This window comes from Myiozetetes cayanensis, unplaced genomic scaffold, assembly GCF_022539395.1.
Source record: "Myiozetetes cayanensis isolate MyiCay16 unplaced genomic scaffold, myiCay2020 scf13, whole genome shotgun sequence".
NCBI classification, from domain to species: domain Eukaryota; kingdom Metazoa; phylum Chordata; class Aves; order Passeriformes; family Tyrannidae; genus Myiozetetes; species Myiozetetes cayanensis.
In genome coordinates, this window is record NW_026086937.1 from 2,480,315 (window position 1) to 2,501,112 (window position 20,798).

A 20,798-nucleotide genomic window follows, 5' to 3' on the forward strand; every position below is an offset into this window, starting at 1 on the left:
ATTTCTCGAAGTTGAGCCCGAACTTGAAGATACAAAAGTGGTTAGTTTTTTTTTCAATGCAAAATTATTTAAGTTGTAAAGTGGCTGAGAATGCATGGTGTTTGTGGTGGTCAGCAGTCAATGGAGGAGGGAAGAAAGTTGAGACTGTACTGAGAATAAGGATGATCCTGGTTGTTGCTGTGTGGAATTCTTCATTCTCCAACTTTTTTATGTGTGGAAACTTGCAAGTGATTGCTGTGTTGATCAGCATTTGGAGCAGATTGGACAAAAGCAAGAGTATAATTACTGGGAACAGAGAAAGCAGCTTTCCCAATGTAGAGAGGTTGAACAGTGTCCCTTGCACAGGTGAAGTCTTCCTGTTCCACTGGACTTGCTGGAATGGAACATTTGGAGAGTTTTGAACTCCTTTGTTTCCTTTAGTTAAACAATTTAGTATTTCCATCATTCAGTGCACTTGATTTCGTTGTCAATGTTAAATTGTAAGACTGAGATGGTATTGTAAGAAGTAGTGGCAATTCTTCATGTAGGTGCACGTAGTAGCACATGTAGAGCAGCAGGAAAGATGAGGATAGTTCTTCTGTTCCTGTTGAACTTCAGATTGTATTGCCAGAGATCTCCCTGCAAGCAGGGTTGTTTTGTTCATGGCATGTGAGATTCCTGAAGGCTGGGATTTGGTTATGAATGAGCATGTGTTTCCAGAATGGAATTACTTGGGATGAGTTTGTTTAATCGATTGTGGATTCCTCCAGAGTGATGCTGCAGCGCCTGTGTGAGGAGTTAGCTCTTTTTAATTGGTCCCATATGTACTGGCAGATAGTATATTAACCATGCCTTGGGGGGATGAGGGCATCTGGTTGAATATCATAGTGCATATTTTATTTATTTTCTGGAGGGATTTGCTTTTTTTCCTCGGGTTTTTCCCCCTCTTTGTTCTAAGAGCTGTGGATATGCATGTGTATGTATAACCACCAGCATTTTGGAACTTAATACTCAGCTGAGGGATTAGTTAAGCTTCTGCAAAATTATCTGAACTTTGCTGACAAGTAAAGAAGAAGAAACTGAGGTTTGTAGGAGGAGATGGAGTTTCTGAGTATCTCTGGGTTTGAACCCTTAAATTGCAAGAACTCAGAAGCTGAATCTCCCCCTTGACAAGGGCTGAGGACTTGTCCTTTGACGACCAGAAAAATGGAAGCATCACAAAAGATTAATTACTTTTGGCAAAACCTTGAAAACACCATGCAGATTTGACCTTTGTATCTGGAGGATGAGGATACTGGAGGGCCATCCTACCTGTGAGTGTTGGCCCCAGCAAAGGGGAGCCCCATCCTCAGCCATTTTACTTGACTCCCTCTGAGCTGGAAAAAGCAGAGTAATTTTACATCTGGCTGTTTTGACTCAGCTTAACCAGTTAAGGTAGCTGCAGCAGAAACAGGAATGCAAATGAGTCGGTTTGATTTTTCTTTTGTAAAGGTTTCTTGGTGCAAATCCTGTCAATTATCCAAATCTAAAGCTCTGCTGAATTAATGAGCCACTTTGTAGAAAGGTATTTTTGATCGCTTTCTGTGGACTCCCTTATTTCTGATGGAGGCTCTCTAAGTCTGTGACTTTTATTCATGGCTTAAAGAAGTGGGAGGACCTACTGTGTGAAGTTGCCCTGGGGATAGTGGTTATTCATTTGCACTACAGTGGGACCCAATTTTGGTCTGTATTCTGCCTCGTCTGCTGAAAGGTTTGTATCGCTATAAATCCTGGCAGAGTTTCCCCATGATAAATAATTTGCTGGTGGAGGCAGAAAGGGAGCAATAGTACAGGAGATGATATGCCTGTGAGTGTAGCCAGGGCTGGGGAAGTGTCCTTGGGAAGGTGCATGGGACAGAACCAGGCACGGTTCACCTGGGAATGTTGTGGGGCACGTCCTGGTGGTGCTCCTGGCCATGTGTGGAGGGAGGGGACACTAAAGCCACCAGGCTTCTTTCTTCACACCCTGCAAGGTTTGGGAGCATAAACATTCATGAAGGCTTTCTAAAAAGGCTGACTTGCAGGTCTATTCATTTGGAAAGGACTTTTGTCCATGGGAGATAGGAGGACCCCCTCTCAGAGACCCTCAGGAATGCCAGGGTTAAATCTTGGGGGTGGTTCTGACCTGCAAAAGATAGGGATGTAAATTTGCATCAGAGAACTCAGTGATAAAATGGACAGATTTAGAGGAAGGAGTGGATTCTCATTAATCTTATAGCTGTAAATACAAATGTTTATTTGGTTTATGTTTAAGCAACACATTCCACTCTTTTGTTAAGAATTTGTACCCTTGTTTCTCCGTAGTATTAGACACACTAGCAAATAATCAGGGCAGATTCCCTGTTTGCAGCAGGTACCTTTGTCATCAAGTTCCTTTCCCTGCCTCAGAAAATAAGTCTTAGCAAGGCAAGAAAGAGGTCACTGAACTACATAACTGCTTACCAAGTTATTGATTTATTGCAAAAAATTAAGGAGAAGAGTGACAGAGTGAAATGCTGGTTTTGAAAAGGCTGTGCTGGGGGAATGCAGTGGCTGTCTGGCAGGTATTGTCTGAGATGGGCTTGCTCTGCCAGGCACAGAGTGAGGAGAAAGAACTTTTTAAAGCATCCTCTGACACAGAAATTATTGGAAAGCCTCCAAGAGCAAATTGAAAAAGCAACAGCCGCCTTCATGCTGCAGGATTCCATTGTTTTAATATTGGGCCAACTATACCAAATAATACATCTACTGGAAACTCATGTTAGGAGAAAAATATGTTGGAAAGCAGCTCAGGGGTCAGCTCAAAATCAAAGTGAATGAACTTGACATATCTACGCTGCTGCGTGTTCTATTTTGTTCTTTCTCTTCTTGTCATCTCCTATTTCTTAATTTATTTCCACTCTTCCTCTTTTCTTAAAACCATTTGTCTTGTCTTGGACTCATATGTTCACTGCCATTTGTCTTGAGAAATGCTGGAGCTGATAAATACTTCTGCTTGTACTGAGAAATTCTGGTATACCAGTATGTTTGAGATCGAAATCTAGTTTAAAATTCCAACCTTGCACACAGACATGGTGCTTCTGGGGAGGGACTTCTGCTCTGGTCAGTCTGCTCTGGTGACGAGATGATAAACAGCAGATAATGGGAATGATTTTACTTTCCCTCAGTGCCATGTAATGGAGCTGCACTTCCCAGATGTTTTGAAGACCAGTGTCATCAGGGGGGTGGAAGGAAAATGCAGACTCGTCACTTCAAGTGTAAATGTTATTTACAATAATTGCATTTAATACAATACACAGTAAAGTTATGTTAATTGGGTTTGTTTGTTAGGAGAATTAGTTCAGTTGGGACAAAGTTGTTAAAATTTGAGAATTAACAATTATTTCTATGGCCAAAATTGCGGTAGCTGATGTCTTAGGAATGTCTTATTTTATTTTCATGATTAAGAGTGTCCTTGACTCCTTCCTGCTCTGATGTGAATCTCTATAGTGGGACTTCAGCTTTTGAGCAACTCTGGCTAAACTGGAAACTTAGTCTCTGAATGTCCTCTATATTTAGACTTGTTTAGGTCAGGATTTAGTTTGACTGAGTATAGAGAGATGTTGGAGGATCAGTCATGAAATTCTCATCTGGCTCTGAAGTTCCCTGCAGTTTGGAGGGTGTTTGTATCTGGGATTGTGTTTTGTTTGGGCAGCGATCCTGCTGATTGGAATCGCATAAGCTTGGCAATAGAATGAAGGCATCCAGCCAGAGCAAACCCAAAGTACACAGGGTCTGAGAACAAAACGTTTCACATGAAGTAAATTGTGAGGAAACAGACGTTCTTTAAACTTGTAAGAAAACAAGGCAGTGTGAGCACTGTCACACAGGCAGCTGTGTGATCAAGGCTATCGATAGGGAGTGCAGGTCTTATTTATAAAATCTTGATGGTTGTGTATGTATGAGTTATGTCTTGGCACTGTAGGAAGAAGAATATTCCCTAAGGAACTGGTATTACAGTAAGATGGAATAATTCTCAGTGCTTGCATGCAAAGAGTCAGTGGCATCTTTGCTAGAAGACTTTTTGACGCTCAACTGCTCTTGTATTTCTCTGCACCTTGTCACGCTTTTCCATCTGCAGTCTCGTGTCCCCCTGCCCTTCCATCTATCCATTGTTTCTGTATATTATAGGTTTTTCCATCAGAGCTTTGTGCTTGGCTGCCTTGTTACATTCAGTAGCAGCAGCAGAAGCAGGAGGGTCTCTGCCTGGCAGCAGCCAGCATTGCCTGCAAGCCTCTCCTGGTGCTTTCCTTTCCCCAGTCTCATGCCCTGCTTGCTTTGATGCCATCTTCTGCTTGCTGTCCTGTCATACAAATTACCCTGGCAAGACAGAAGTTTGTTTGTTGCTGGGGATTTTGTTTGGTGTGGCATTTTTGTTTTGTTTTGTTTTGATTTTGGTTTTTTTTGTGTGTGAGTGTGTAGCAACATTTCCCAGGTGCTTTGTCCCAAGACTCTTGGGTGTGCCATGCCCTCAGCCCACTGAGTTGCACCAAGTTGTGCCATGGGCCTGTCCAAGCTTCTCTTCTTCCAGAATGTGTCACAGGGTGCCTGTGGGCAAGTCTGTCTTACCACTTGTGCATTTTGCCATTTCTTTGTGACTGAGAGATGTAAATCCAGACGTAATTATCTGCTTTTTCCCGTAAGTACCATCTGTTACCTGAAAGAGATTGAATGGATTTGCTTTGATAGAGTGGTAAAATATAGATCTTGAGATGCCAGATGAGAGATACTTTTAAAAACCAGATTTCTGGAGATGGATTGCTTTCAAGCAGATTACTTGGGCTGGATCTGCTCGAGTATAAAAAGTCATGACATGGTCTTGGGTTTGTGCATGCCAGTCAGTTTTGTGTTACAAAACAGGTTCCTGATGGGATGATTTCTGACTTTTATCATGATAAAGTGCTTCCATCCCCTCTGTAGTGGGTTTTATTGTAGTGCTCAGTACAAAGTTTATATGAACTACTAGTAAAGAATAAATAAATAAAACACTGTAATGTGGGGGAGGGAAAGCATTTAAACTGTATTAGCAGTATTTGTTTAACAAGAAATGGATCAGATGTGACATTTATCTCTACTGGACAGCATTTGCTTTAAACAAAACAAAGCCTTGAAATGGATCAGTTTTCTTACGTGTCAGAATTCTTCTTTTCTTGCCGAAAAGCTGGAGGCTTGGGGTTGGGTGATCCCCAGGTCACAGCTGTGCTCATGTCACTGAGGAGGTGAACATGCTGCTAAAGGTCTCTATTGTGTTGTCATCTCCTCTGACCCTGAGTGAGAGGAAAGCCTTATATCTACAGGCTGGAAACAGGTGAAAAGGAACATTTGCATTTTCTAAAATTCTCTTGCAATTCCATGCTCTTGGTTGTGTCTTTCCCCTCCTAGGCTGCTTTGTCTTGCCGTAGGACGCTGTTGAAAAGTTTTGGTTTCATTCCAGAACTAAATGTGTTTCAAAGGTAGAGAAGTACTTGCACTGAGGCAGTAAATTATAGAGGTTATTTTTGAATTTCCCTGGGGCTGATCTTTTGCTGATGCACTAATGTGTATTTCATCTGGGGATTCCTTTGTAGGTGCTGTAGAAGGTTGCATTGCCCAGGGGATTGCTTCTCACTCTGGCAAATCCGTCGCTCAGAGTCTTTGAACTTTTAGAATAACTCTTTTTGAAGTTAACATCCTGTCATTTTCAGGTTTGAACCCAATGTGCATCTTTGGCAAAACTGGCCAAATACAGGTCATCTGGAAATGTGATGCCAGGTTATGCAATAGTGTGTTTATTGTGCTGGTGTCGTTAAGAGAGAAGGGGGGATGAGAGCTGAGGTGCTGAGACTCTCTTATGTTCACCATATTGCAACTCAGTTAGCCTGTAAAATGTGTTTATTTTGCTCATCTCCTGTTGCTGGATTACAGATGACAATGAATTACGGTCCCCTCCTTCTTGGCATTTATTTTTATATTAACATCCAATGTATAACCCTTTCTTAGATATTTGATTTTGGGTCCTTGTTTTATTCCCATCATGAAAATGAAAAGATCCACTAAGCCCAGGCTTGCTCAGTGTTGTGAACAGCAGTGACTGTTTTGTTAGGACCTGAAGATGAGGGGCATTATTATTACAAATTTGAGTGCATATTTTTCTCCTCCAAGTCACGTTTCCTTGTATGTAATCACAGTTGTTTTCTCCAAGACGTTTGGCGTGAATTGTGGAAGTGACTGTATTTTTGCTGACAAACTAAATCAAAACCCAAATGCTGTTAATTTTTAGTTCGAACAGCAACAGAAATGGTGCCTGAACTCAATATGTAACACCTAAAATTTGTAAATTGAACGTTGTGAAATAGTTAGTCTAGGGCTGACTGTTGAGCTGATAACAAAATATATGTTGAAAACAATTTAGAAGTTCTTGATTCTTATGTTTAATTAACTGGTAGCTAAGAGAGTTCGTGATGGCAGGGGTTTCATTGAAATGGGGAACACTTTGAAGGTCACCATGAAGAAAAGAGGCAAGTACCTCTGTAGTGACAGTCTTAGCCTGGTATGAGTTTGGGCTACCAGTTATACACCCTTCAGTTTTCCTCTGCAGGGGGAAAGGGTGCCATTAAGATTGGTAAACTAAGCCAAATAAATGGATATAACTTAAATTCTTGACTAAGCAAAACTAGGGTTCTGAATTAAGATAATTGCCCAAAGTTATAGGGGGCTTTACTTAAATTTTGCTCTGAATGATTTAATCTTCAGGAAAATACAATGCTAATCACAACTCTGATCCTTTCTGTGGCATTTAAGGTATTTTTGTTTGTTCAAGGCATTTTAAAACTTACTGCTAATTTCTTGTTGTGATGTTGCTCCTTGTATTTCTTTCAAACAAAAAGTCATATCAACAGCATCATTTAAATGGATAAAGAATTATATTGTTGTAGTCATGCCAGCTAAGAATATGTTTTTCTGCTGGTTTTCAGCATAAGAGCCACCAAATGAACCTAGAGGGTTCTGGCACATGAAATGTGAATGGTAAAAGGTTCCCTGAACCTTTATTCCCTGACTTGCCAAAGTCATGCTTTTCAAGAATTTTGCCAACTTAAAGCACTTTAAAGAAATATTCCAGGTTCACATCACAGAGAGCAAATGCCTCTTCTCCAAAAATACATTGGCTACTGTTATAGGTCAGCTTTTGCCAACAGTTTCCGCAGGAGATGCCAGTTTGGAGTGGAAACCTAAGAAATGGGTTCAGCAAAGCACTTTATCCTGTTCTTGGCTTAAAGCACACGAATAATCCCATTGACTACCCACGTGTGCTCCACTGGGACTGCTCACACAGTGAAAGTTAGGCATGTGTTTCAATAACGTGCTTATTTGGGGGCTCACTGCGTGATGCCTCCTGGCAGAGATGTGATTTCCTTGTGGCAGCCATCACATGACTTTTGTGCAGGGAGCACAGCGTTGTCTGCACCAGCCACGAGCTCCAAAGCAAGAGGCTATTTCTGTGTCCACCCCCAATCCATTCTCTGCACTTCTCTGGCAATTAATCATCTGTTTGCTGCCAATTGTGTTCTGGTGTTTTTGGCACCCAACCACTCCAGCTTGCTGCTCATGCAAGTGTTGAATTGCCTTTGTAAGGCAGAGAGTAGTCTTTCCCTTGTTTAAGATTGTGTATGTGGTTGTTGCAACAAGAAAAAAAAAAAAAAAGGGGCAGATAATTGTAATAGTTTTCTTCATTTTGGTCAAATTGTGCTCTTTCTGTCAATAGTCCCACTGAAGTTTATAGAAATGGCAGCAAAGGAGAACAACCATTTTGAAAGTCCAAGGGAAACTCAGAGGGGCTAGGTGGGTTTTTTTCCTCTATTATCTAATAGAAGCACGGTTCTTTATTTGAAAAGCTCTGTAAATGGATCATCTGTGGAAATAGAGCTCTTTCAGCACTGAAGGGAGGGAGAAGTTAAATGCTAGGACAGATTATTCTTCTATTAATGGGACACAGCAAACCCCACACTGCAGTTGGTCATTGATGGTGCTCCTTCAACCTCAGATTCTCAGACCTTCAGCTTGCTTTATACTTGACATGGCTGTTTGTCTGCTGTTTAGCCTTTGCTAACAACTTCACTGCAAGAGCCTAGGAAACTCCAAAAAAAAAAAACTATTTTCACAGATTGTTAGGGTTTATGCCTTGAACATGCTTCTAAGAGTGTTTGAGGTGCTGTAGTTCCAGTATCATAACAATTATTAGACCTAAACACCGATGAACTAAGGACTAAACTGTTTTAAAAGTGTATTAACAGGCTTCAGTTAGCTGAAGGTATTTATGAATAAAGAAGGAAATTTATTTTCAACGGAGTATTCATATCTGTAAAAATCCATAGAAAATTCCATCACAGTATCTAAATAGTTGATTTATCCCCTGTGTATAAATAAAATGTTTAATTGGCACTCTCTTCATCTAAAGCACAGGGCTGAACAGCAAGGGCCTGTGTTGATTTTCTAGCTCTGGTAGAGACTTCTTGCATGGTTTTGGGAAATCACTCAGCATCTCTTTTTCTGCAAGACAGACCCTGTAATGCTTGTCTGCCTTGCAGAGGGGAAGGGGAGGGTGAGAAAGCAGATGACTGCAAAACAAGTTAATCCCCCATCAAAAGTCAGAACAAATGGTTTAGTTTTGGTGAAAGTAATCTGGAGTCATTGCACATATATTTAATAACTGCTGACTGATAAGAGTCACATTATGAAGCTTTGATAAATTCATATTTAATTAGGCAGTGGTGCAGTATGTTACTAGGTGGGACTTGATTGATTTGGTTCATATCTATGTGTTTCCCCCTGAGATATGCAGGACCAAGTGAAAATATTCAGCTTTTCACATGAAGGTCAGCACAAAGAAACATCTCAATGTTGAAACATTTCTCTGGTTCCCTGATTCCTCAAAATTGTTTTGGAAATCTTTCAAGGATTCACTTTCTTCACTCTAAGCAATCGCTGAGAAACTTAATTTGAAGATTTCACTATCCACTTGGATAGTTCTTCACCTCAGCCTGGGGAGTCTGTTGTAGAAAGTGACAAGTTTTGAATGACATCTATTCATTAGTACTGTAGTGGTGACATTTGCTTTGGAGACTACAGGAACTATTGCTTACAAAGGAAGAGAATATAAAATTCACATGATAAAGGCAAACCAGTGAGGCATTTACCTCAGTTGGAATGGTAATGTCTACAAAGTTCAGTGGTATAAGGTTTAAGTGTAGAGGAAAGAGAACAAGAATGGATAAATCCATAGTTCTTTGAATGCTCTTTGATCCCCTGTTCTTCCCTCCCTGTGGACATTAGTAGATGAACTGGGTCCATGAACAGTTTTGTAATATGCCTGTGAGTGATCAGAGATTGAATTTAGACCCTTTTTTGGAACATGTGTGGATTGTAATAAATCCTCTCATTTTCTGTGTGTATCCACATTGTTGATAGTAATAGTGAATGCTCTTAAGTGATAAAAGTTGTTAACTCTGCCCATGAAAAGTTCCAAGGCATTGAACATCAAATGAAACACGCAGGCACATCCAACTGTTAACTCTCGTTTTTCTGCACCATAACTGGAGATAATTTCTTTTCTTTTTCTGTTTAGCACTTTCAGACCATGTTAAAGACTAAGTTGAATGTCCTAACTCTCCGTAAAGAGCCTCTCCCAACAGTGATCTTCCACGAACCAGAAGCCATTGAGCTGTGCACCACAACTCCCCTCATGAAGACCCGGACTCACACTGGATGCAAGGTACCCAGAAGTATAAACTTAAGGAATGAGAACACTGTGGAGGTGTCCAATGTGTTTGTGAAAGCTCCAAAGAGCTCAAAGTAACCACCATGGTCATTGTTGTTGTTCTGGAAACCCCATTAAGTGCTGCTATTTTAAGTTTCTGAATCCGAAAAGTAATGTATAATTTCTGACGAGAAATTTTGGGTTTCGGGAGGAAAAGATTTGGGTTATGTGCTATGATGCAAATTGTGGAGGATTTCTAAGAGCCTGTAATGAACATTGCTTGTTGTAAACACAGGCATTATTTCTGCAAGAGCTACTGTTGCAGCTTAAAATCTGAGGCTTTTGTTTGTTTGTTTGTTTTATTTTGTTGTTTGGGGTTTTTTTAAATTTTATTTTTAAAGTAAGATTAAAAAAGAAAAAAAAAGGGAGTGGGAGACTTAGGTCTTGATTTGGTTAAGCAACAAGATGAATTTGCCCAGTTACATCAAAGCACAGCTTCTGAAAAAGCCGTTCCTCTTTTTAAAAGTTTAATGGCTTAAGAGCTTCGAGTGTGTTCTTTTGTGGTAAGAAACCATATAAAAATAGCAAACAAATCTGCTCTGTTTGCATCTTCTGTTGGAGCCGTTTTCCTTGAGTGCAGAGCTCGCCCAGCCTTGCAGAGGCATGGGCGGCCTTGGAGGCTGAGCTGGGTACCAGTTTGGCCTGTGCTGCCCATCAGGGCTTGGCAACTCATTCCCCTCCATCCAACCTGGGATGTAGGGAGTTGTAGGGAGTATTCACCCTGCTGGGATATATGCCCTCGAGGGTCTTACTAAAAATGGAGAGAACTGGGCTTCAACCTCCCCTGCTCTGTGAAGTGTGAACTCTGGAAGAGCCATTGCCTGCTGCTGCATATGCTGGATGAGGTCCAAAGTGCCATTTACACTTCCCAAAGCCCTGCCCTGGCAGTGTGTATTCACAAATGTATGTACACACCCTCTTCCTTGCTGGGGGACCTGATGCGAGATGGGGTTGGAAGAAATCGCTTTCTGGTGCGTTCCCCTGCTTCTCTTGGCACGCTGTGCCTGGGTACTTCCAGGTCTGGCACTTCCTCAGCAGAGTTTCTTCTTGGGAGGTGTCATTTTTGTTTGACTTGACTGCTGCTGGGTGTTGGGAGCGGTGCTTCCCCGTGCTGGTGCAGAGCAATGCAGGGGAGGTGACCCCGATGTGCTTTGTGTGGCAGCTCGTAGCATCTGCTCTTCCATGGTGATGTCTTTTGTCCTTCATGTTGACACCTAATGAATTTTGAGAGAATATTAACTATGATCAAAATGATTCACAAAGTATCTGGCTTTCACCCCTAGTGAGGGAGTTCAGACATAATAATGCTTTTTGAAATCGGTTTATCTTTGTGAATGTGTGTAGAATTTAAATGAACCTTTTTACTTAACCTAACAGTGCTTCGATTGGAAAAGATGAATTGCAGAGAGATGTTGAGCGCCTCAGTGAAGAGAAACTCATTCTATATTTAGATCTCTTTTATTTATTCATTTATTTTTCCTGCAGTGTAACAGTAGTTGTGACTAGGGAACATCTGCTACCACAACACTCCCGTTTCCCTTCTTGCACTGTTTTGCCTTCTCCCCTCCCCCTGTAGCTTATGTCAATGCTGGAGTGTCATGATGATGTTTTTGGGGTAGTGGCCAGCCCCTCTTCAGGTGATTCAGCAGTTGTGATTTTCAGTACCCTCCTTAGGAAGATGACTGCACATATATGTTGTTACTGTGGCTAAGAAATCCTCTCCTGTTCTAATCAAAAGGCTTTGATTTTACCCAGGCTCTGAAGTCACAACCTCTTTCTTGCCTCCACCCCCTTTTCCTCACGAAATGTGTTCTTCCCTTATGGGGCTTGTATCTGCCAGCTGCTTGTAGGTAATTAACCTCCTCACCTCTTTCTCCTCTGATTATTAGTTTCTTGCTGAGTGATACAATAATAGTGCTGCCATAACAAAACTAGGATTTTATAATATGAGATTTTCCTCCATGGGATTGGATCGACTCCTGTTATTCCAGGTGTAAGGGGGGAGATGCTGTGATGCCACTGGTACCACCAAACCTCTCTGGTTCTGAGACAGGGGCTTCTCAGGCAAGACTGCAGCATCCAGTCTTTCCTTGCTTTCATGAGTCACATTCTTTGGATCCTTAATCGTTTTATTCCTCTTGACTGAAATCCCTCCAATTTTTCTATGTAATCCCATTAATGAGATAGCATCATTCTCTGACAGAGGCTCCAGACATCTAATTTTATTGCACAGTTTTAACATAAGCCTCAGCTGGCACCATCTTGTTATGGGAACTTGACACAAGCAATTGCTTTGCTCTTCAGAGGTCTGGGCACTGGTTTTCTTCTGTGATTGCTCTTTTCCTTGTCATTTCATCAGACTTCTTTTTGCTTTCCTTTGGAGTTAACTGGTGAATCCTGAAGAAACAAAACTTTCTCTTTGAGATCTGATTTCACTCTGTAATTGAATGGGATGGTTTTAAAAATAGCAGAGAAATGTCTTGCTTGAAGTAATCCAGGGGGAACCCCCACTAAATCTGGAAAGTTAAATGATTGAACAAATTCAGAGAGCTTCTCTTTTTTACTCAGTTTTGGATCTGACACAACTTTGTTGCCATCGTGTTTTCTAAAATATATTTTTAACTTACAGCAGAAGGCTTAGGACTCATTCCTCCTGTAACTGCATGTCTGGATCTGCCTGCCTGGGTTGTCTGTGCTGTCGCCGTTCCCACCCTCCTAGACGTGTGGGCAGGAGAAATGGATAATATTAGCACTGATTTGCAGCACAGATCTTTAGGCGCACGCATTTTGGAGTTTGTGGTGCTGGTTGCTCAGTCAGACAGGTTGACTCGAGGCTGTAGTTGCCAAAGGACACCTTCTTGCCTCCCTTTCTCTCCTTTCCCTCCTTTCCCCCCCAAGTCTTGTTCACAAATGGGGAGAGGCAGCTGTGCACCCTGGGTTGGACTGTTGCAGCCCCACTCATTAAGGTTGGCAGCTGCTCTGAAGAATGAAAAAAACCAATTGGTTTATTGTATATTTGTAAATGGCGAGTCTAAGCTTAAGCTAAACCACCCACTGCTGGGGAAAGACTAAAAAAAGTGAGAACAAATCTTTTGTTCTCCTTATCTGGAATACACTCTCAATCCCAGGTTCCTAATTTGATTTTATTTTAATAGAGCATGTTTTCTGTATGAGTGTGATTTAGATGTGTGTATATAAAAATGTGTCCACTCTTGTTCAGATCCTAAGGATTTTGATTAGTCTGTGGCTGTCCTGTTTGTAGGTCCTTCATGTCAGAAGTGTACTCTTGTGTTTCAGCTGAAAACCTCCTCATCCCTTATCACAATAAGTACCACCAGATGGAAACCCAAAATCTGGAATATCTCCAGAAAATAAGTTACTCTCTGCTCAGAAATGCATGCTTTCTCCACGCCTTTTAGCAGATTTTGTTTAAGTTCTGCATGTTTTATTCTTCCTTAATGTCCTAATTGGCTTACACTGACTCTAATGTTTCTTGATTTCTGTCCCTTTGAGCCATGATGGTGGCACGAAGGGAGCTGCCTAAATGGCTCTCTCTCTCCTGCTGTAGCTTTTCCAGGCACTGCTGCAGTAATGCAAAAGGACAGAGGTTAAAAATGCTGTCTGATTTTTGAAGTGGTGTAGTAGGTTTGATTTTTTTTTTTCCCCCTTTCTATTGGAAGGCTCCTCAAAGTGCAGTCAGTGCTGAATAGTCAGTAGCAGGCAATCTTATTCCTCCAGTTCCCACCAAGCTTTCCTCAGCAGCCTGGGAGGCTGAGATGAGAGGAGCATAAACAATGCAAATAGTTGCATTCTTAAGAGTAGCTTTTATTAAGGGTGAAAATATATTTTAATGACATGGTGTTTACAGGAATGATACTTGTTACTTGCACCTCATATTGGATTGACTTGGTGAAATTATTAATTCAGGCTTTGTGGAAGGTGTGGTGTTGAAACTTCTGTGATGGTGTATCTTAGGTAAAGGTGGGTGAAAGTTTTGTTTAAAAATTTGTGTCAGTGGCATTAGAGTGGTGATGGTGTTTCAAAATCAAGGCTTGCACATGCTGATACAGATTTAAAGTAGTAAGAAGTAATAGAAGTGATATCCATAAATGGACTGTGCTTTGAGCAATGGGATGTACACCAGTGCAGCAGAGCCTGGAAGTTAGTCTGCAAGAGAAATGCTTACAATAAGCTTCTAGGGTGAATAGGGGGTAACCTGATTGTGATTCTGTTAGGATCTATAGGAATACCATGTTTCTCATTGGGATACATATTAAAGAAATAAAACAGTGTCTTAAAATTGCCTTCCTGAGCCTGATTCTAATTCCTTGTGTAAGAGAGTCGTTTAGGAATAATGTCTGCTCAGATATTACTGCCTGTTTTTGGTTTTCTGCCCTGTTAATTTTGATTGCAAAGGCCTTGCAGCAGGACTGTCTCCTACCACATACTTGCAAAATGCCTCGTTTCTACTCTACCCTAGATGTCCCTACAGCAAATTTAATAATGCTGTGTTGTTGCTTTTATGGGTCACTGCACTTCTAAAGCTTAGACTGTTGTTCTTTGTTTGGCTTCTTTTCACTCTAGGTCAGACTTTCCCAAGATGTTTTGCCCGGCGTTTCTGGGCTAGGCAACCTCTGCCACCCTAGTGCCCCATCCTAATCAGCACAGCCGTGGTGGTGGCCCAGTGTGTTATCACTTTAGCTTGATGCTCCCCATCTGCTGCTTCTGGAGGCCCTTCAGCATTCAGAAAATGTCCAAATTGAGGAACTATCTTTCCAGCTTCATGCAGCCCAGCAGCCCATACAGCGTGGTTTTGGTGGTGACAGCACCAGGCTCAATTCTCTGCCCCAACCCCTAAATTCTCGCTCTGGCCAGCTGAGGTGTAGAAGAATGTCTCCTCTCTGCTGCACTGTTACTGTGTTACTGTTGTGAGTCGGTTTTGTGTGTCTTGATACTGAATCAGACAAAATTAATGCAACAAGAAGGCTGTCTCTCATTTCAGTGCCCACAGACCAAGGTGTTCTTTCCAGTTTTTGCTGCCCTCTTGACTCAAAAGGGCTGAAAATGTGCCCATGGACTTTCTCAGGTGGTAAAATTCAGGTGACAGAAACGGGCAGTTCACAATCTACTGTTTCACTTAAATTTCCATAAGTAATTTAAAAAGCCTACTTCTGTTGAACATTTATTACTCTTTTGGCTACTGAAACCACAGCTGATTGGAAGCTGCACATATTCTTAAAACCACCTCACTTTATCCTTATAAAGCTTATTAAAAATGTTCCTCTTTGCATCTACAGAAGGGTCAAGAATGATGGTTTTGAGTGCAGGTTTATCCAGCTGTAAATACAACTCCCTCTGGCTGCCTGGTCTTCATTACCATTTTGTAGGCCTATAATATTAAGATGGCCATTAACTTCAATAAAGAAACAAATTAAACAAGTGAGACAAGCTAAACTGTACCATCACTCCCCAGCTTACTGTTTTCTGCCATGTTTAATATGAGTGGGGAGCACAGAGCTTATTCTTGCTTCATTAAAGGCCTTCTATTCTTATCCTTAAGCACTGCATATTTTTGTGCCGTGAACTGAGGGCTTGTTTTCTTCTTTTTCTCCATATGAAATGAACCAAAAGGATGCATGTCAACTCTTGCATTGGGCAAATCTTAGTAGATTCGGTGTATTTAGATATAGTTCTAGTCAGTAAGAGATACAGATGCTTAAATTATGCCATTTCCAAAGGTGAACTGCATCATAGTGGACCAGCAGGTATGCTATGAAGATAAAGTATGTTTAGCTTTTCTTTGTGGGCCCCTCTTGCATATGATTTTTTTTTTTAATTTCATGCATGAAAAGCCCATTTATATCAGGGAGAATTTCTACCTTAAATGTGTGCAGAGGAGCTAATAGAAACATGAAGGGTAGGATACTGTTAAAAGCATCGTGATGCTTCATTTCCTGAAGTCCAGGAGTCTTAGGTGGAGAATATAAATTGGGTGAAGCAATTGAATTAATCTTTAACTGAGCCTGCTTTAAAGAGGATCTTCTGCAGCGTTCAGTTTTGCTATGTTGGATGTATTTTGGCATAATTTTATTTACTTACTGGTAAAGTGGCATTGTAAGAATAATGTATGCTGAGAGCAGTGGGAGTTCTGTCCCGTGTTCTGTCAGATATGTTGGTGGTATTTGTTTTTTTCCTTAGCATTTGCACTGGTGACATTTTTCAAGCCATGGTTCAAGTAAAGGGCATTTTGTTATTCAGGAAGTTCTTACATCCCATCTAAAAATGACCATGTATTGTAGTCAGCTTCATGTTTCTACTTTAACTAACTTTATAGGAGAAAGTGTATGTCTGTTTTCTACATAAGCTGGAGTAGCTTTGCTCTGAATATTTGTATATTAATTAAAGGAAAACAGTTTTGCCTGTTTCTGTTTACTTTTGGATTTTCATTAAACCATTTTAAAGAGTTCCATAAAAGGAATAAGACTGTCACCTCTCTCACCAGGAGAGCACTGGTGACAGTGAGGACAGGGTTTTCTGAGAGCTGCTCTGCATGTTTGGGACCAACATGCAGGAACTGCCCTGGGTGCAAGGTCTTCTCCCTGTGGTTCCCCTTGGGATTGCCTCAAGAGGGAGGGAGCTGGTCATTTTCTCAGGAAAATTAGGGAATGAGTTGGGTTTCATAGAGATTTGTGCAATGAAAATAGTTGTGTGTGTGTGTGTGTACCATCCCAGGACTAGAGGACTGTGTCCCCTGATCCCTGGGCTGAATGGGAAAATTTCCAGATGTATTGCTTGCACAACCCATGTGTACCTTACATTTCTTCTTATTTCTGTAGTTACAGCCATGTAGTGTGTCCCAGTGAAGCAAATGAGTGTCAATGTGTGATATGGAGCCTGGGAAAGAGTTTTTAACCTAAACAGAAATCCCTTTGGTTGGAATCTAGCACTTCCTTTGACATTATTACTTGCCCTTGATTCAACAAAAGCTTGAATTGGAAATCATCAGCCCTTAATTTTGTTAGCAAATGTTTATCAGCAGAAATAACCTAAATCAAACCTCTTAATGTAAAACAAGGCATTCAATCGTTTATGTTTCATTTAGTTATGGAGGAGAGAGTGACTGACATTCAAAGAGCACAGTGTAAAATGCTACCATACAGGGATCAGAAATGCTTCCTGTGTCTTGGTTGAGAATGAGCAATGTCTGTTCCTGAATCTCCACCCTTGCTTGTAAAAGCAACTGCAAAACTTGAGAGGTACTGAGGAGAACCAGGCACTCACTGCGTGTGCTGGTGAATGCTCAGTTGCTCTTTACTGTGTATCATCTGTACTTCTGTGGTGTTTCTCCACCAGAAAGATCCCTGGACAGCTTCTAAACAGCTCTGTTGTCCCCTGCTGTTCAGCTGCTGTTCTGTGCCAGCAGCCCTGTTTGCAGAGGTCAGATCAGCTCCCCAAAGCTCAGGGGAAGGCTTTGGTGTGGGCACACTGTGCTGAGGATAGAATACACGAGGGGAAAACTGAAAGAGATGCTGAGAATTAAAATGCATACTTCTATTAAGTAGTAACGCATTGAATGAAGGTACTAAAAAGCAATATATATTAATGAAATTCCTTTGATGCATAAAACTCCACGGAATACTTTGGTATCTTGAAACACAAATGGAAGTTTTTTTGTCAGTTCTAGAAATACCACTTTTTAGCGTACTTGGAGCTGTTGTTTAATTATAGCTGTCTTTGTAGGAGATAACATACCAAAAGAGTTTTCTCTGAAAGAATACTTAAATATTCAAAACCATTTTAATCTCTTTACAGCAGGAAATATTTAAATTTTGAAATTCTATATTTACAGAATACCTTAGGAGATAATCTTCAATTACTCTAATATACAATGTCATATAATGTATGCCAATAAGTTCTGGCTTTTGCAGTCTGGCACAAAGCCAGGATAGCAGTATGAAGCACAGTGGCAATTGTAAGGCCCTAGATAGTTACAGATGTGTCAGGTTATTTATTATTTATGCTGTAGAAAATATTGTGCTCATCACAATTGCTCAGGCAAAGCCTTCTGGTCATAGGAGCTAATTGCTTCCATAATAAGGTTCAAATATCTAAGGCCTAATAGCTTTAGACATATAAAAATTAAAATCAGATTGAAATTTATTATGTCGGTTACGCCGAGCAGATGCTGCAGTCACTGTCAATTGTTTTGTTCTAGGGTGTCCTTGAGAAACATTTCCATCTTGGTGCTGCCGTCGCAGCGAGAGGATGGAGCTGTGATTTGTGATGCTGGAGAGCACAGGGAAGCTGGTGCTTGTCCCCAGCCCCTGGGCAGTGCAGCCCCTGCTGTGAGCTGACTCCCAGGAGGAGCAGGCACCCTTCCTTCACAGCACATGAAGTTGTTCTTTAACAAAATTGAAGAACTTCTGGTTCCGTGGCTGTTGCTCCCTCACGTGAAATGTGCCGGGAGAGGCGTTGGCAGATCTTTTTTCTGGTGCTTTTTCACAACAAAGACTTGCGTGCTTAGTCTGTGAAGGTATTCTGTGTGGTTCTTCCCCTGAAGCCATGGATATTGTTTCTTTGATTTCCATTAGAATGCTGCAAAATTTGCATTTGGCACTGGGCACCCCCTGCTCGCACTGGTCTGAGCCAATATGAGCCTTCTTGGGAATTTGTAATCTCTGTTTACAGCTGTACTATGCCCAAATCCTCCAGTTCTTATTTTGGGGCCAATCCTGTGTGCTGAAAGCTTCCCACTGGAGCAAATGACGCTGGCAAAGAAGGAGGCTGAAATGGGATTACACATCCATTCTTCTGTAGATGAGGAACCACTGGCCGTGTTCATAGGTGCACAGGCTGCTGGAATGTAGATTAGTGTTGCAGTCCAAAATACATTATTTCATCAAAGAAAAGAAGGTTCAGTGTGCCACCTCTGTTTCAGCTGGTCCCAGAAGTAATCCTGTTCTCCTTGTGCTGTTGCAGCGTAGTCTGCAATGCAATGTGATGTATAAACACATTTAGCTCAGAAGAGGAAAGAAATTTTTCTACTCTAGGGGTTGAATGTCAGTGTCTGAGACTAATAACATCTTTTTTACTTCATTAAAGGATTTTTTTTTTTGCATAGTTAATTAGAAGTTCATAACAATAACCATTACAATGCTTCTGGGCAACTTTAATGGTTGGTGTATGTTGTCTATTGCTGATTTATTGTAAACTATCGGGAATATTTGACTTCAGGCTCGTGGAAAGTCAATAAGCTTTGTTCTCTGAAATTCTAGGTTGCATAGGGATAACAAGTGCAACAGAAGTATGAGGGGGGCTTTTTGTTTGTCTGTTTGTTTTCTTTAAGAAAAGAGACAGGTCAATTTTAAAGTTTACAGTCTGGTTTGGAAAATGAGGAAGTACTCCTCAGTTAAGAACCTCCCTTCTACTAGTAATCCAAGAGTCTCTGGTACTCACTTCTAGTAATTTCACAGCAAGATCCTATTAAATGATACACTGTTGCCACAGAAGTAAGAAACTGAATTTTGTAGCAATGTAAATTTGGAATTAAGTTTATCATGTTTTATCAGTAAATGGAAAACTAATGTTGAATTGGTAGTGTCCTGTTAAGGCTGATGGAACAGAATACTGTTTAATACTCACCAAGAGTATGGTCTATCCCTTTTCAGAAGCTGATATTCATTTACCTGTTAGATATCAGGGGTGCTTTCTGATTGCTAGAGCACAGCACACTGAGGAAAAATAATTACTGAGTTAATCAGCTAAAAGATGGTCTTAACTCATTATGCTCTTCAGGTTTTTTTCACCTCTAAAGCCATGATGACATGATCATCTGATTAAAGTGCTCTCAAGATTTAAATGGCGTGGCAGTGACCTGCACTTTATAATCCCAAACTTGGGCTGTAGATAATCTTACATTTAATAGATGCACATACACAAAAAATTAAAGTAGAAGGAAACTACTTAAATGAGAAAATTTTGGAAGAAGAACAAGTTGAAAATGTCTTTGTAACTTCACTTTAGAAAGTTCACTAAAGATTTGTTGAACTGTTTGCTGAGAAAGATTTGTGAATGAGTTGTTATTTGGTGGGATTTTTTTTAATCCTCAGGAACTTGTTTTATTTCAGTATTTGTTGTATGTTTTCCCCATCCCCCAGTTTATTTTCAATAGCAGAGAGAAAATAGGAGGGGAAAAGAAAACTTCAATCGAGAAACAAAATTAAATTGATATCTCCAAGATTAGAGAAGGATCTTTGTAAAGCCTGGTATAGTTGAGTAGTAAATTGGGAGAGATGATAGGGAAAACACAAAATGAAATAAGTTAGGATAATGCATGTGTGTTGTGATTATTTTGAGAATGTCATTGAAGTTGATTCTGAGTGTCCTCTGGGACAGGATGGGCAGAAAACAAACTGGCTCCAGTTCTTTATAGAAGCCGCTTTTTGGACTGAATTGTTTGTAGGCTGGGAGTGATTGCCCTGTGCTGATGTCTGACTCATTCTTACAAATAGTGCAATAATGCACTTCAGCTTTGTCAGCTATTTGTAACCACAGTGGCCAGAACCCCCATGGGAATCGTCGTTAATGGGATGCAGTTTTGGGGTTGGCTTTGCAATGGTATAAATTGGCAAACATCCTTTGACTGAACTGCCATGTTAAGTTATATCATCTAAGAATTTGGCCTTCTAGTTTGACGTGTGGCTTGGAATTCCTAATGATTGAAAGCAGTCTGTTAATGAAATCAAAGTAATTGAGTACAGCATATGGGAACTAGTGCCGTTTGTCATTTGTTATTAGGCAGAAATGCTAAAAATATTAAGTAATTCTTGAAATTATTTTTATGGAACAGTTTGATAATGATTTAAAGAAAGGTATGTTTTCACCCCAGAGCTTTGCCTCGAGTTATATATAATTTAAGTTTGAATCAGTTTACAGCACTTTCTTATACTTAGCATAAACTGAATAACTT

At 40.7% G+C, this 20,798-nt stretch overlaps 1 protein-coding gene across 1 annotated transcript in view; it reads left to right on the forward strand.

Moving 5' to 3' along the window:
* PID1 (phosphotyrosine interaction domain containing 1) overlaps nt 1–20,798 on the forward strand; it is an 81,033-nt gene that overhangs the window by 22,009 nt on the left and 38,226 nt on the right. The window contains exon 2 of the mRNA XM_050308568.1: nt 9,638–9,784. Coding sequence (XP_050164525.1) covers nt 9,638–9,784 — 147 coding nt within the window. The remainder of the gene's footprint in view (nt 1–9,637; nt 9,785–20,798) is intronic.